The 16870-nt window shown below is 36.1% G+C and overlaps 2 protein-coding genes across 2 annotated transcripts; both read left to right on the top strand.

Moving 5' to 3' along the window:
• Positions 1 to 121: 121 nt before the first annotated feature.
• EAF02_008140 (uncharacterized protein) lies at positions 122 to 790 on the top strand (the record flags this gene model as incomplete). Its single annotated transcript, XM_038904188.1, is given in 3 exon segments — positions 122 to 393; positions 455 to 707; positions 725 to 790. 3 exon segments carry the CDS (start codon positions 122 to 124, stop codon positions 788 to 790), a joined length of 591 nt encoding a protein of 196 aa, XP_038755910.1.
• Positions 791 to 1849: 1059 nt separating this feature from the next.
• EAF02_008139 (uncharacterized protein) lies at positions 1850 to 3580 on the top strand (the record flags this gene model as incomplete). The annotated part of the gene is made up of 1 exon (XM_038904187.1): positions 1850 to 3580. The coding sequence occupies one exon, from the start codon at positions 1850 to 1852 to the stop codon at positions 3578 to 3580; it is 1731 nt and encodes a 576-aa protein (XP_038755909.1).
• Positions 3581 to 16870: the final 13290 nt, after the last annotated feature.

The following is a 16870-nucleotide window of genomic DNA, read 5'->3' as shown; positions in this document are numbered from 1 at the left end:
GTTAGATTTGCGACGGAATCAAACCTTGTGACCATTGTAGCAATCATCGATTTCTGTTTTATAATCATTGATTCTCCATTTCTTTTCGGTGCCAATATCAGACAGCATAACATCCAACGCCATGGTTGCATTTTCCAATCTTCTAATCACATTCTCGGCAGTTTCTGCCTCACTCGCCACTCCGAATTCCATTCTCCCAAAGCGGAGCCCAATGGATTTTATTCTTCAACGCAACCAAAGCCCTCTTAATGATCGTGCAACACCAATTTACCAAAAAGATTATAAGACTGGTGAAGATGTACTCTACATACCATCCGATAGTTCTTTCACTGTAGATTGGTCGACTGAGGATGATTTTGTTGTCGGTCTTGGTTGGACAACTGAGTCTACCAAGTAAGTGACGCTCATTTACTAATGAAAAAGTTTATAAATGCTGATATCACTCGACACCCAGTCCCTTAAACTTCAGCGGCACCTTTGGTATGGAATCCGGCAGGTCCGAAGACTCACTCGTAGAATACTACATCATCGAGACCAGTGCTTTTCCTCCTAGCTTCAGAATCATAAAAGGCAGCGTCACGAGCAACGGATCAAGCTATACTATCTGGGAAAACCAACGTGTTATTGAGCCGTCTATTGTGGGAACGACTACTTTTAATCAGTATATTTCGGTGCGATCTTCTTCGTGCAAAAGTGAGAATGTTACTGTATATAACCGTTTCAGGCTCGGACGGCGCTGAGTAAGAATTTGGGGAGTCTTAATTATCAGGTTTTGGCGGTGGAGGGGTGAAATGGTGAGGGGCCGGCTACGCAGACAGTTAGTTAGGATGGAGATCTAGATATGCGTGGTAGTTTTGAGGTCTTTTACGGTCAATAAGGTAGCATAAGCCATCATGATCAAATTCATTGTTCGTCAAAACCCAGTAGATTTTGTCTTCCGAGATAGGTGTAGGTGTTATTGAAAGGAAGCTCAAGAAACAAGTTGGAAAGTTGTGCGAAGCCTGTGGAAGAGGGGGAATAATTTATCTTATCATTTAAAGCTCAATACTATGTATGTATGCTATTTTTTCTTGACTATTTGTTGCGCGATTGCCTATTCCTCTTGGGATTTGATCCGAAGGGCTCTCATGATTGGTTCCTAATGTGGAGAATCTTCGCTTATTTTCAAATCCCTTCCCTCCTTTTGCAAATGTTCAACTTTACTCGAATAACGATAAGATTTATTTATTTGGTGTTCGAAACAGAGTTTTGAATAATTTGGACTGCAGTGAAATAATATAAGGATTTAAATATTCAAAAGTAATTAGAAATTCGAAAATAATTCAATCTTTTAAAAAATTCAATAATTTCAAATAATTTAAGTATATTAGTTGATTTGAAGATTTAATAATCTATATTTCTAAACTGTAATTCGGACTATTAAACACTCTGATCCAAGAAACAAGGGGAAAAGAGACTGATCTATGGTCTTCTTCAGTTTCAATGAAATCATGCTGTACTTGAACAAGGCTGGAATCAAAGTCTTACCACGATTCTTCCATAGCTATCACCTGTCAGTATCTTTACGATCTCCACCATTCTTCATCGTACCATAAGCAGTTGATTGGCGGTTACACGATTAGAGTGGTGTCACTACTGTACCTATCTTCGTGTAACTGTGTGGTGGCGCTTTAAAGTTAATCCCTCCCCGTACACGAAGTATCTGGTGAATATATATTTAACACGGTAATCAGATTATCAGTTGCAAGGAATTCTACAAGCTTTCAGATCCAAAGTTTAGGTAGTACCAATATCTTTCACGGCCACTGAACTGACATTCCATCAATAATTTTCCTCCTGAGACTCCATGATGAGCGCTGAATCCAATCAACCGGTCTTGTCCGATGCGACTGATTTGCATGATCGAGACTACTCCGACAAACAATTTTACGAAGCTTCCAATGTTTCCCATGTCGAAAATGCGAATTCCACCGATAAGCAAAGTCGTAAAGCCTCTGATGAATCAGAGGTAGGTTTCGACCCGGTACCCCATGCCAAATCCGAAGGGAGCACTCGACGCGGTTTAAAATCTCGACATGCACAAATGATTGCATTGGGCGGTACCATTGGTACTGGATTATTCGTCGGAAGTGGACAAGCTCTTTTCGCTGGAGGGCCTGCCTTTCTCTTTCTTGCTTATTGTCTCATCACTATGTTTGTATATGGTATTGTGACGGCTACAACAGAAATCAGCGCATATATGCCGGTTCATGGAAGCACAATGGCGTCATATGCCTCTCGTTACGTGTCTCCCAGTCTTGGGTTCGCTATGGGTTGGCTGTATTGGTATTCTTTCGCTATCGTTGTTCCCTACGAGATTACGGCGGCTGGATTGGTTATTGATTATTGGCCGAATGATGTAAATATCGCTGTGTGGATCACTATTCTTCTCTTGATCATCATCGGGTTGAACTGCTTTCCAGTTAAAGTGTATGGAGAAACTGAGTTTTGGTTCGCATCTCTGAAAGTATTCATGATCATCGGTCTGTTGATACTTTCTTTCATACTCTTTTGTGGTGGAGGACCATCTCATCAGCCACTTGGATTTCATTACTGGAAAGATCCAGGAGCGACTAAAGAATATCTTGTCGGCGGATCCGCGGGAAGATTTTGCGCTTTTTTGTATGTTCTAGTCTTCTCCTGCTTTTCCTTCAACTTCGCACCCGAATTACTTGTTATTACTGGAGGTGAAATGGAATCACCACGTCGCAATCTCCCAACTGCCGCCAAACGATACTTCATCCGACTTCTCATTTTCTACATTGGCGGAACTCTTGCAATAGGCGTCATTGTGAGTAGCAATGCACCAGGGTTAATTGGCGGTGGAGCCGGTGCAACATCATCGCCTTGGGTTATAGCAATCAAGAATGCTGGCATCTCCGGGTTAGACAGCGTCATCAATGCGGTAATCATTACTTCTGCATGGTCTTCGGGGAATTCCTACCTCTACATGTCAAGTAGATCCTTGTATTCCCTCGCACTTTCTGGCAATGCACCAAAGGTATTCAAGAGATGTAACAGATGGGGTGTGCCTTATCCAGCGCTAATCGCCAGCTCCATGTTCTCACTTCTGGCCTATCTCAACTGCGCTAGTAATGGAATACAAGTTTTCAACTGGTTCATTAATCTCACCAATACGTCTGGATTCATCTCCTGGATTTGTTGTTGTGTAGTCTTTTTCCGGTTTCGCAAGGCATGCGTTGCACACGAAATCACGGATCTACCATACAGATCGCGTTTTCAGCCTTATTTGGCTTACGTCTCGATCTGCGCTTTTACGATTCTTCTTCTTTGTAACGGATTTAGCGTTTTCTTTCATGGTAAATGGAGTGTGTCGTCTTTTCTCACCGCTTATATCGGTCTTCCTATTTTCCTTACCATCTATTTTTGCCATCGCATATTTCATCGGTCAGATGAATGGATGTTGAAGTCAGCTGATGTTGATATGATGAGTGGTTTAGAAGAGGTTTTGGCTACTGAGACTGATGCTCCTGTTAGAGCAGGTCCTTGGTATCACAATTTAGGGAAGATTTGGGAGTAAATTATGTCATAATGGGTTACAGATGTGTTTGTGGTTTTTTTGTTTTAATAGCTAGAGTCGGCTGGCCGACAACTTCTTGCTATCAATTTAAATAGAGTTCGACTAAACCTGGATAAAACGTGACAACCCCATCGTGACTTAACCATCGAGGTCATTTGACCTACTCACATTTATACTGTTTTCTGACGAGCATGAAAAGACGTTGAACGAGCATGACTATCGAAATATTCTACTTCTATTATTTGTTCAAAGATTACCGGCTTCAATCACACTTTCTAGGTCCACAAACTTGCTCTAGTAAAACCTAACCTCTGGGCCTTTCACACTCGACGTCAGTGCACCAAGGTTTCCAAACCATCTATGTAGACTGACTTGACTCGGTACTGAAGGCCAATTATCCATCTACTTTATCGGCGCATTGTCAGCAACTAGACCTTCTCAACATAAATATGAACGCAACATTTGGAAGGTCGTCTTTCCAATATCAGACAGTCTCGTGCCTCGGTCAATTCAATGAGATGACCAGAGATCACTACCTATGTCAGCAGGGTATTCAATAGTCCGGACTGCAGTCTAATACATAATATAAGGGTTTGAATATCTAAAAATAGTTAGAGGTTTGAAAGAAATCCAATCTTCTAATAAAATTCAATGATTTTAAATGATTTGAATGTGTTATAATTGGTTTGGAGATTTGATAAGTCGGTTACCCTACTTTCGGGCCACCCCTGTTTTGGGCCACTTTTCGACCACTTTTCACACCAAAAATGGAATTTTTAACTTTCTTATTTATGAATAGAATACATTGAAAATTTATATATATATAATTCAGATTGTTTTGAACTTATTCTGAAATTTTTAGATTTTTAGGATTTTTCTGTATTGAGATCTAGAGCTTCGAAATATCGATTTTTTAATTTATATAAAAATCATATAACGTGGTTTATCAGCAGTCCGCCCATATCACTAGTCCGCTCACTTTTCTCCTAATTCACACCTTCAAATCTATATTATTCAATAATAATTGAATTAATTGATTAAAACTATTAAGAATCTAATAATCTAGAATCGATTATATTGTTTTGACAAGTTCTTGATGTCACGGATCGCACCCAATCGCAGCTGCGATCGCTCACGTGCGCGCTTGCGCATGTGCACGATTATGTGTATATAGCTAGTATATAGGAGCGTTCTACGAGCGCTTTGCTCCCGATTCTGTAGTTGTAGATTCTAAGGATAAATTGTATTCTGCTTTTGTAGTTCTTTTAAGGCAAAGTGTTATATTATTTATAACTCATTATACGATTGTACGGCCATCTGGTGGCCGATCAAATAATATCTTATAATTATAATATCTTTTTGGGTATATCGAGGACGTTCGATATTACTTATAGGAAGAGGGCTGATTCTGAGTAAATCTATTTGATGGAAGATAACAAACCCTTAATATATAGAGTTACAAGTATTGCTATTATGTTCGATCTATTTACTTTAAAGGGATTCCATTGCTTTTCTTCTCTTACTGGTCGAGTGCTCTTAGTTGATGATAGTCAATCTCAATGGAGCGATGGTTATAGTTCTTATGGTTCTAATGTAAATATTGGTAAACGTGGAAAGGGTAAATAGTCTGGAACGATTCCTCGATTGAGGTATTAATTCTTGAGGGTAGTATGTCGATATATACTTTTTTGTTATAGGAAGAACAAATACCGACTTTTAAAGACTTTGAGGATTTGTGGAACGAAATTGTAAGACTCAAAAACGAATTGCTATAGTGTAATCTTAGTATTGTTTATTTATCTCAATCTCTAAGATATCGATAACAATATTATATAGATTTTCTTGCGAATCGTGGAGTCCGGACTTCTGATATTCTAGTCGATTCTATTGAGAGAGTATTTCCTATTATCGGGAAAAGGAAAAATAAGAAAAACCCTTGCTTATAAAGTCAATCTTTGCAATAATCCCTTTCGAGTATCGATAGCAAATCCCTTTCAAATCCAATTGTTTTGTTGAGCAATCTACAAATTCACCAAATACTCTACTCTTGTTTATTTATTATTATAATAAAGTATTTGTATATTCCAAAGCCCATCAATCTTTTATTCAAATTTAAAAATGGTATAAAGCCAAAAGCAAGCCTCTGGCAGTTATTAGTTATCGAGCAACTTGAACTTTATGAAAATTCGCTTATTTCGGAAGTGCAATGGTGATTTTATATAATAGATCAAATGGAAAGAGAGGTATAAGAATATATGTTCTTGTTGTATACTCAAGTATCCCGTTTGATAGGACAGCAATTGATTGATTAGCTTGCAGTTATTTATAAGAATTCGGTTAAAGTTGATTATGTATGAATTGAGTATGAATATTGGGTTATATTTAATAATATTCAATAAAAAAACTTTCTAATATGGTATTGCAGGTTTAGATTATTAGTTATATAGGCGGAAATCACTAATCCAACAACTCTTTTCCGCGATCTGGAAAGAAAAATATCCGATTTCCTTTGACAAGTTATTAGCCTCCATATCAATAAATACTACACTATCAAGAACCTAACTATCAAGCTTATTGAGATCAATAAACTCGAAGTTATACTTCGAGAATGTAATTGTTATAGAACAATTAAAAAGATATTTCTTAGAAAGCTATTTAGTAACACTAATTTATTGATTACCTTTAGAAGCATTTTTTGCTTATCAAATAATTCAAACCCATCTATTCAGTTTTATATCTAATATCCTTTTTGTATTTCTATTAACTATATAAAAACCTTCAAGTCAAATAATATTTTTATTTTTAAAAAACAATTTCAATTGTAATATTACCACCCCTACATCAAAAATAAATCGCAGTTTTACACCATATATAGGTAATATAAATGCTATGGCCGAGATCCAAGAGATTGGAGAAGATGAAGAGTTTTTATGATGTAGAAAAGAATGTCGAGAAAAATGTAAACCAAGAAGTATAAGCGAAAACTATCAAATCCACTCACATTGCTAAAAACCAACATTTAAATCAATACACTTAAATAGAAGTTCCCTCCTAAACACAATTTGGGATATAAGATTCCTCGATTTGACAAAACTAATAGAAAGTAATTTCATGAACCTATTATATACACTTTCGAAAAACGGATATTTATACAATACTCAATCTCTTATAGATTCCAAAACAAATAGCTTTGCTTTTATCAACAAAACACTCTTTTCATTATTATTCCCTATATTCAAACCTCGCTTTATATTACTTGAATTACCGATTGAAATCAAAAGCTATAATGGTGTATGAGGTGAAGCTATCATTCATTTTACATTTCTTAATTTCACAATTAATATTCGACAATAGTTTTATTTGCTATTTTTCATTATTGATTTGGATTTATATAATATAATCCTAGGTTACAAATAGTTAGTAGAAATCTGAATTAAAGTCAATTGTTTTAATCGATGCCTCGAATAACTTTCCGAGCATTCTTTTACTGTTTCCTTATCAAAAAATATACTTTTAATCAAAAACAATCTTCAACAATCTAGAATCAATTACTTAAAACAGAAAGATGCTAACGATCGGAATATTTGATTGGAAAAGATATACCACCAACTTGACAATGAACAATCAATTATAGTATCGATTGTACCTGAAATACTTATTATCCCTTTTCAAGAGATTAATACAATAATCTCAAATGTGATCGAAGCTCAGGTTCCAGTCAATCTAAAAAAGAAATCTATTTTTGGTCAAATCTTTATTCAATCTATTTATAAATCCCTTCCACTTTGTATCTCCGATATATTTAACATCTATACATTCAAGTCAATTCAATTTCAATTTATTTATAAAGAAGCAAGAATTATGAGATCTTTACAATCACATATACAAAAATTGACAATATCATCTCGATTTACAAATCTAATTAAGATAACAATCATCGAATCTCAATCGTAATTATTGTCTTAACAATTCTAAACCAGAATTATTACTACTCTCAATCGCATTATCGCAAATATCGAGATGGAGTCTTTGATCTCTGAAGTTTATTAGTAATATCACTAAGCGTTCTCCAAACACAAGTCCGACATCCTACCTCTCTCCCAGTCATATAATCACAAGATTATATTTGAAGGAGAAGGTGAAAAAGCTTTCAAATATAGTTCCCTGTATAAGATATCGCTCGAACAGTTTGAGGTCGTTAAAGAATATATTACAGAGAACCTTGCCAAAGGATTTATAGAACCCAGTCAAGCACCATTCGTAGCACCAATTCTTTTCATGAGAAAGCTGAATGGAAGCTTAAGGTTCTGTATAGACTTTTGATTATTCAATTCTTTAATATGTAAAGACAGGTATCTTTTATTTCTTATTGACGAGATACTCGTACGACTCGCTGGTGTGAAGGTGTATATCAAATTAGATATTCGATAAGCGTTCTATTGTATTCGTATGGATTTAGTTTTCGAAGAATACACTACCTTTCGTATTCGATATAGTTCCTATAAATACAAAGTTTTACCTTTTGGATTGACAAATGGCCTTACGACTTACCAACAATATATAAATGATATCCTATTTGATTATTTAGATGACTTCTATACTACTTACCTCGATGATATTCTTATATATTCTGAAAACGAAAATGAACACAAGGAACACGTCAAGTGTATCCTCGAACGATTTGAGTCTGCTAGCCTCCAGGCAGACCTCAAGAAGTGTGAATTCAATATCAAACGTATAAAATATTTAGGTTTTATTATTTCTACAGATGGCATACAAGTCGATTTAGAAAAGATTGAAATGGTTGCTATTTGGACTTATTTTATTACCATAAAAGATATCCAATTGTTCTTAGGTTTTTATAACTTTTACCACCAATTCATTAAAAATTACGGTATAATAGCAAAACCTTTTATAAACTCACAAAAACAAACATCAAATTCCACTTTAACGAAATCTATCAAATTACATTTGATATATTCAAAGACAGACTTATCTCTGCTTCTCTCCTATAGCATTATGACTATACACTACCCTGTATGCTGGAAACCGATACATCCGATAGCGTAGTCGCTAGCGTGCTATCTCAGAAGCACGGCGACGAATGGTTACTAGTTGCCTACTTTTCGAAAACGATGGTTGTTGCTGAGTTGAACTACAAAATTTATAATAAAGAAATGTTTTGTGATCATTAAATCCCTAGGCTATTGGAAAACCGAACTTGCCGGATCCCTGTACCAAATCAAAGTATACACCGATTATAAAACACTCGAGTACTTCATATCAATTAAATAGCTGAATGCTTGATAAGTGTGCTGGGCAGAATTATTTGCTGATTATAACTTTATTATTAGATACCGTGCTGGAAAGAACAATCTATTTGTAAATGTGCTTATATGCTGCACTGTGTCACGGTGTGAGCTCACGTGATATGCTAGTCCTATCGGAGAGGACCGAAAGGAGCGCTCACACCGGAGCGCAAGCGAGCTAGGGCCGATCGGGTTAGCTCGCTGTGAAAATTCCGTATATCTTCAACTCAGAAGATCCTGTATTGTAGCTCTTTGAGCTACGTCTTAATCCTCAATCTGAACCTATTACCCGAATCAGTATAACTTTGCCAGATTAGGGTAAAGTTACTAGAACCCTATCCCGCCACCTGCCCCCGTAATACTATGTAGCTCCTACCCATTAAAATATCGCTTTCGCGATGACTGCTCCGCATCCGCCTGGCCGGCCTGGGGATTCCTCAGAATTTAGCGCTTCTGTATTGGAGGACCCCAGGTTTGATATCAATATCTTCAATCGGTATTTGTATATTATATCGAACTGGAAGAGATCAATAGATCGCTCGAATACGAAATTTCCGAATCCCTAATCCACAAATATATTCAAACCGCTCTGCATAAACAGGTTGCTACTCAAAATGCCTGTCTACTCGATTGCCTTGCCGAATCCATACCTACTATATCTGCTTATTTGGAAACCGTATCTCCCAAAACTCTTACTAACTCTATCCCTGAATCCACTATACCTATTCCGATTATTCGATTAAGTAAGCACATCCCTAATCCGAAAGAGTTTTGATAATATTTGCTTCGATCTATATAAATTTGTTTAATAAATATATAGAAAATTGAATACAAATAATAATAGATTCCTAACAACTTTTATTCATTTGATTTATATTACTAGAAGACTTACTAGAAAGGTATACGAATTTATATTATTTAAGATCTCCTATGGAATTCCTCAGTTTATTAATTATATTGTACTCTTCGAATATCTCGAAAACGCCTTTAAAAATCCTAATTGAATACAAAATATACAGAATAAACTATATGTATTGAAGTAAAGATATCTCGATTTTAGTATCTTCTTTGTAGAATTTTAGAGACTCGTTTTAAAAAAAAAAATATCTAATAATACTTTAACCCCACTCCTATTTTAAGGAATCTCTTGTGAATTATAAGATATGCTGTTGTATAACCTCACTTTAACCTGTGAATTTCATTAATACACTAATTACTTATAATAACTCGATAACCGATTCTGTCAATATCAACAACAAGTTCATTATATTCGTTCTGTTGTTTCCGAAACTTTACTCCAGAGAATAATCGCTGCTCCGTTTTTATAACTGTTTAGCCCGAAGTCTATTTCTAAAGATTCAATGGATCTGAGTTTAGGAAAAAAGGATATACTGCTAGGAACCTAGGTTTGTAGCGGGAATGTGGCGAATGCTATTGTTACGGCTCTACCAGCTACCTGATACAAGATTGCCCGTATCCTGATACCTGTCCTGTTCAACTTCAAGTTATTATTACTACAACCAGTTCTACAAGAATCAGTTTTGTATCGAACAATTCTCTGAGGGGCTGAATCCCTATCCGTTCCCCACCTCACTCTTCTCTCTGCTCGTTAATTAGCTTAGTCAATTCGGGAAACGGAATACACCTAACCTAAACTGCAATCAGAATGATTCTCCGCATACCTTTCGCTTATCTATTGCTGCTATTTATAGTCTTCCTTTGAAAGATGAACTAAACAATTATGCAAATCTGATGATTCTACCCATTACTCTACTCTTGAAAAAAGACATTCTCCCAATATATGCTATAATCGATAACGGATATAAAGGAATTGCCTTCACAAATCGAAGTTAAATATCTTCCCAGAAAATATCAGTACACCAACTATCTACAGTATTTGAAGTTATAGGATTCGATGGAAACATTCTGTCCAATAATCGAATTACTTTCTATATCCAAATAGAACTCAGAATTAATAATTATATCGAGAAGAAGATTGTTTTGTATATAATCGAGCTAGTTTATTATTCTATTGTACTGGGAATAGCTTGGCTTAAAAAACATAATCCCCGTGTCAATTTTACAACAAACTTGTTTCAGTTCGATAGCTCGTTTTGCTATGAATTTTGTAATATTCCATCCCGCTTGTTTTATATAAAAGCTTTGCTAGATGTTCCTCCAAAGCCTAACCTGTATACCTGCCTGCCCGCCCTGAAGGGTTAAAGAATAAGAATATAATCACAATCTCCTTGAGAATCTATTTGGCTTATATCTATTAAAAATATGAAATGTTTCAAATATTGATTGAATAAATCGATAATATTCTAAATAAGAAGAAGAAGATATTCGACCCTAAAGACCTATTACCTGAATTCCGAAATTGGAAAGATGTCTTTTCCCCAAAGAATGTAGAAAAGCTACTCCCTTATTGATTATACAATTATGAGATCCGTTTCAAAAAAAAAGCTATTCTTCCTTTCAATACCTTATACTCCATGTCCCGCCCCGAATTAGAAACCCTAAAAGAATAGCTGGAAGAGAATCTTAGAAAAGAATTCATCCGACCGAACTCTTCCCCTGCCACTTCCCTTATTCTGTTTATCAAGAAGGCTAATGGAGGTCTTCGGTTTTGTATAGATTATCACACTCTAAATAATCTTTCAATTAAGGACCAATATCCTTTACTATTAACAAAAAAATCTCTAAACAATCTGAAGGGAATGAAATATTTCAGTAAGATTGATATCATTTTTGCCTTCAACAATATAAGAGTGAAAGAAGGGCAAGAGTATCTGACTGCATTCCATACCCGATTTGGACTATTTGAATCCCTGGTTATATTGTTCGAGCTAATAAAAGCACCCACAACCTTTCAGAGATTTATCAACGATTCCCTACAAGAATACTTGGATATATTTTGCACCGCTTATCTAAATAACATTCTAATATACAGCCGAATTCGAGAGGAATATATCCGTTATATTCAGAAGGTTCTGTAAGCATTGCAGAAAGCCAATTTGTTCATTAAATTCGAAAAGTATGAATTCCTGAAATCCGAAATCAAGTTCCTAGGCCTTATTATAGGAAGGGATAGTATCCGAATGGACCCAGAGAAAATCAGAATCATCATGAATTGGAAACCGCCTGCTACTGTAACTGACATCCAAGCGTTCATCGGGTTTGCAAACTTCTATTAACGATTTATTAAAGATTTCTCAAAGATTATCAGTTCGATGGTAGACCTGACCAGAAAGAATGCTCTGTTTCTGTAGAGCTCTGCCTATCAAAAAGCGTTCGACCGATTGAAGCGAACGTTCATCGAAGCCCCTATCCTGGCTTCCTTCGATTGGAAAAAGGAAGTCATCTTAGAAACTGATGCCTTCGACTATATATCTGCCAGAGTACTCTCCCAATATGACGATAAGGGAATACTAAGATCTGTTACATTTTTCTTTAAAAAATATTCGGTAACTGAATGTAACTACAAGATTTACGACAAAGAACTGTTAGCTATCATTCGCTGTTTCAAAAAGTGGCACTTGGAACTGGAAGACGCCGCCTCCCCAATTCAAGTCATCACCGACCACCAAAATCTGGAGTATTTCACTATTACAAAGCTATTAAATTGTTGTTAAGCCTGCTGATTCGAATTTCTGTTTCAATTTAATTTCCGAATCACTTATCGCCCTGGGAAACTAGATGCCAAACCCGACGTGCTGATCAGAAGGTCAGAAGATCTCCCTAAAGAAAGGAATGAATGCTTCCTGCACCAAAGCTATACTATCCTGAAACGAGAGAACCTGGATTTTGATCTGTTTCCCGCCGCTATTACTCTAACCGAACCCAAGATTGCTAAGAAAATATACTTCGCTGTAACCACCCGCAACTAGAGAAATCTCGATCCTACCAACACCACCGACTATTTAGATTCCGATGATACTATAACTTTACCAGAAAATAACAAAGTTATAAAGTTTGCAATTCCATTTGCTATATCTATACCCAACCCCGCAATACAATTAGAAGACTCAGAAACCCTTCTAAACCTTCCTGCTGATCTGCTTACCCTGTTCCACGAAGGCTACCAAGCCAACCCTATACCCGAATCTGTTCTGAAATCCTTATGAGAGGGATCCCTGAAATATCCGAAAATCACTTTTACTGAGTATACCGAAAACAACAATCTATTGTATTATTGAGGAAAACTATACATTCCCAACCACAATCTCCTGAAAACCTATTTGCTTTGCTTGTATCACGAATCGCTCATTGCTGGTCACCTGTACTATACCCGAACCTTCGAATTACTGTTCTGAAACTACTATTGGCCTGGATACTACGATTATGTTACACAATAAATCCGTAACTGCTATAGTTGTTACCACACTGCCCCGAATTGTAGAGGCCAGGAGGGAATTCTCCGCCCGCTCCCGATCCCGCAAAGAGCTTGGCAAGATATCTCGATAGATTTCATTACACATTTGCTTAAAAGTACTGGTTTCGATATTATCATGGTAGTAGTCGATCGATTAACAAAAATGAAACATTTCTTGCCCTACTATAATACTTGTAATTCTGAAGAGATTGTTTGTTTGTTCCGGAAGAATATTTGGAAGCTCTATGGCTTACCCTTGTTTATTATATCTGATTGTGGAGCTCAATTTGTCTCTGAATTCTGGAAACATATTTGTAAGTGCTTGGGTATAGCTGCCAAGCTCTCGATCGCTTACTATTCCGAAATTGATGGACAAACTGAGAGGGCTAATGTGATGCTAGAGTAGTACCTCCGATTGTATGTAGCATATCTATAGGATGATTGGGCAGAATGACTCCTACTTGCCGAATTCTCTATTAACAATGCCTGGTCCGAAAGCATCCGGATAACCCCATTCTTCTCGAACTACGGGTTCCACTCCTGCCTGGGCTTCGAGCCTGTATTGTTCCAGAGTAACTGTCTTGCTGTGCGAGATGCCAAAGAATTCGTTGCTAAAATGGAAACCATCTCCTCGCACTTACAAACCAAACTAACCGCTAATTAAGTTCGATATTCAAAGAATGCCAACACCTACTATTCCCCTACCCGTAGATACCTACCCGGTAATCTAGTCTGGCTGAATGCTAGAAATATCAAGACTCTGTGTTCACAAAAGAAGCTCGATTGGAAGAACCTCGGGCTCTTCAAAATCTTGAATTCGGTAGGTCCTTATATCTATAAACTGGAGCTTCCGGTCTCGATAAAGATTCATCCTGTTTTCTATATCAACTTGTTATATTCTGTATATAATAATCCTATTTCTGGGTAGTGTAATTTATTATTATTTTTTGTAGAAATAGATAATCTCGAGTGTTTTGAGGTTATTGAAATCCTGAACTCTTGTTGGGAAAGAAGAAGTTGTAAAGAATCTTGCCTGAAATATATTATTTGTTAAGTCGGTTATGATATATTGATCGAAGAATCTGTAAGTTATCTGGAAGATGTATAAGAATTGATCTACAACTTTCATTGTAGATATTCTAACAAATCCGATCCTATTTGACCGGGCTCTGCCTACTTGTAGATTATAAACTGTGATATACCGTCTTGATGGAGCTCGACTTTTAGGAGGGGGGTAATGTTATGGTATGAGTTTATATGATATGTTAGTTTTATCGGAGAGGATTGAAAGGAGTGCTTACACCGAAGCACAAGCGAGCTAGGGCCTGATTGGGTTAGCTTGTTGTGAAAATTCTGTATATTTTCAATTCAGAAGATCCTGTATTGTAGCTTTTTGAGCTATGTTTTAATCCTCAATCTGAACCTATTACCCGAATCAGTATAACTTTGCCAGATTAGGGTAAAGTTACTAGAACCCTATCCCGCCCGCCTGCCCCCGTGATACACTGACAAGTTAGATTAATAGAACAGTACTAAGAAGAAGAATTGTTTTTAGTAGTTTATAAAAGATAATCAGATAAATATAAAGATTATGTGTGAATCTTTGTGGCAAGATCTGGATGTAGTTGCAAATATCGATATATACACAATCACACCACTTTTCAATATTATAAATCGCATTATTAAAACAAATAGATTCTATCCGAGTTTAAAAACTTTGTGTGTTCAGACTACCAAATTGTATAAGTATTTTATACTCGAGAAAGGACTCTTACTTTATAACAATCGACTTTACATATTGAATACCGAAAATCTGCAAATCTATTTGATTCGCAAAATTCACAATTCAATCTCCACTACACACCCTAATATTAAAAAGACTTACACTCTTTTAACCAATCAATACTATTAAAAGAATATAAACAATACAATCAACCAATATATACAGAATTGCTATAAATACAAACGCAGCTCCGTACCAAAAGATCACACTTCCGGTTTCCTCCACCCGCTCCCGATCCCTACACGAGTATGGCAATACATCACCATAGACTACTACAGTTTCAACAAGGATAAATACAGTTACGATAACATATTTGTTATTATCGATCGATTAACCAAACAAGCTATTTCGATATCCTGTCATAAATTAATCGATTCGAAAAATCAGGCCTGCTTATATCTATATTATGTATACAGATACTACGATACCCTGGAGATTATAATCTCTAATCATAGTTCTCAATTCATATTCAAATTCTGGTAAGAATTCAATAATATCTTAGGAATGCAAGTCAAGTTATTTACTGTTTACTACCCGCAAATTGATGGTCAAACTGAGATTTATAATTAATATCTCTAACAATGCTTGTAACCCTTTATAAGCTATTATCAAAATGATTGGTCTGAATTTCTATCAATAATGGATTACGCTTAACTCACGTTTTCCTATGAATTACTAGGTGGTCAAACCCTGTACGAGATCTTGTATGGCTACCTACCCTGTAATCCCTGGAATTGAAAACTCGATTTCATTGTGCCTATCGACGATTTGAATATAATTGATGTTAGAGAGTATGTTAAATGTAATAAACTAATATTCAATCAAGCAAAAGAAAATATCTTATATACACAAGAAAAGATATCTCGATTGGCCAATTCGTATTGTTGCTTAGTCGATTTCGATATGGGAGATTACGTATAGCTTAGTATAAGGGACTTTCCGATATAACAACCATCCAAAAAACTGGATTATTTTATTCAAGGTAGATTCAAGATCATTGATCGGGCTAGAGATTCCTTTCGATTGGACTTATCGCTCACTATGAAAGTCCACTCTGTGTTTTCATCTAGCAAGCTCTGCAAAGCGGTAGATAACCCATTTCCTGGACAAATCCTCGAATTATTGCTCCTAATAAATATTACTGGTGATATCGAATGGGAAGTGGAGTGTATTTTAATTGTAAAGAAAGTATGTCGATAGCTTAAGTACAGAGTATTGTGGCTGAATGCTGATGACGATTTCATCTGGTATTCTGTTTTTGATTTAAAAACTGTCCTGTACTATCTCTGTGATTTCCATCTACGAAATCCTATTCTGCCAGGACTCCTTGTGCACTTATCGGAGTGGATTTGTTTTTACGAGAGTGGAAAGGATGATTATGATTTTATAGATAATAATCAATGTATGAATGAAAAAGACAGAAAGAATTTCTTTAATTTATTATTGTGACAAAGAAAATCCTAATCGCATGAGAGGCTGAAAGCGATCGGATAAAGATGAAATGTTAACAAAGAAAGTCTTTTCCTTTGCTTGGTAGATTTAAATCAAGTCAGAAAGAAAGTCTTTATGGATATCAATGGTTATGGTCGGGCGAGGTATGACAGCAAAGGCTGGATGGTTTAAATTGAAATACTAGTTGAGTCTTTAGTCAATAGTGATGACAAGTATATATAGGATAATTATAAGCCGAAAGACAAGACGATTGTTGGTTGCAGTATGTGCGATAATAAGGTTAAGTCTGTGTTCAGTTGTACTTAATTGCTCGCGAGCTGTTGAAAGCTTTACTTCCATTTGAGTTAGGATGAGCTGGTACTGTTGTTTCA

Source organism: Botrytis sinoallii (genome assembly GCF_014898435.1).
Source record: "Botrytis sinoallii strain Bc 23 chromosome Unknown BSIN_015, whole genome shotgun sequence".
Lineage (NCBI taxonomy): Eukaryota > Fungi > Ascomycota > Leotiomycetes > Helotiales > Sclerotiniaceae > Botrytis > Botrytis sinoallii.
This window is presented reverse-complemented; position numbering and strand designations above follow the sequence as displayed.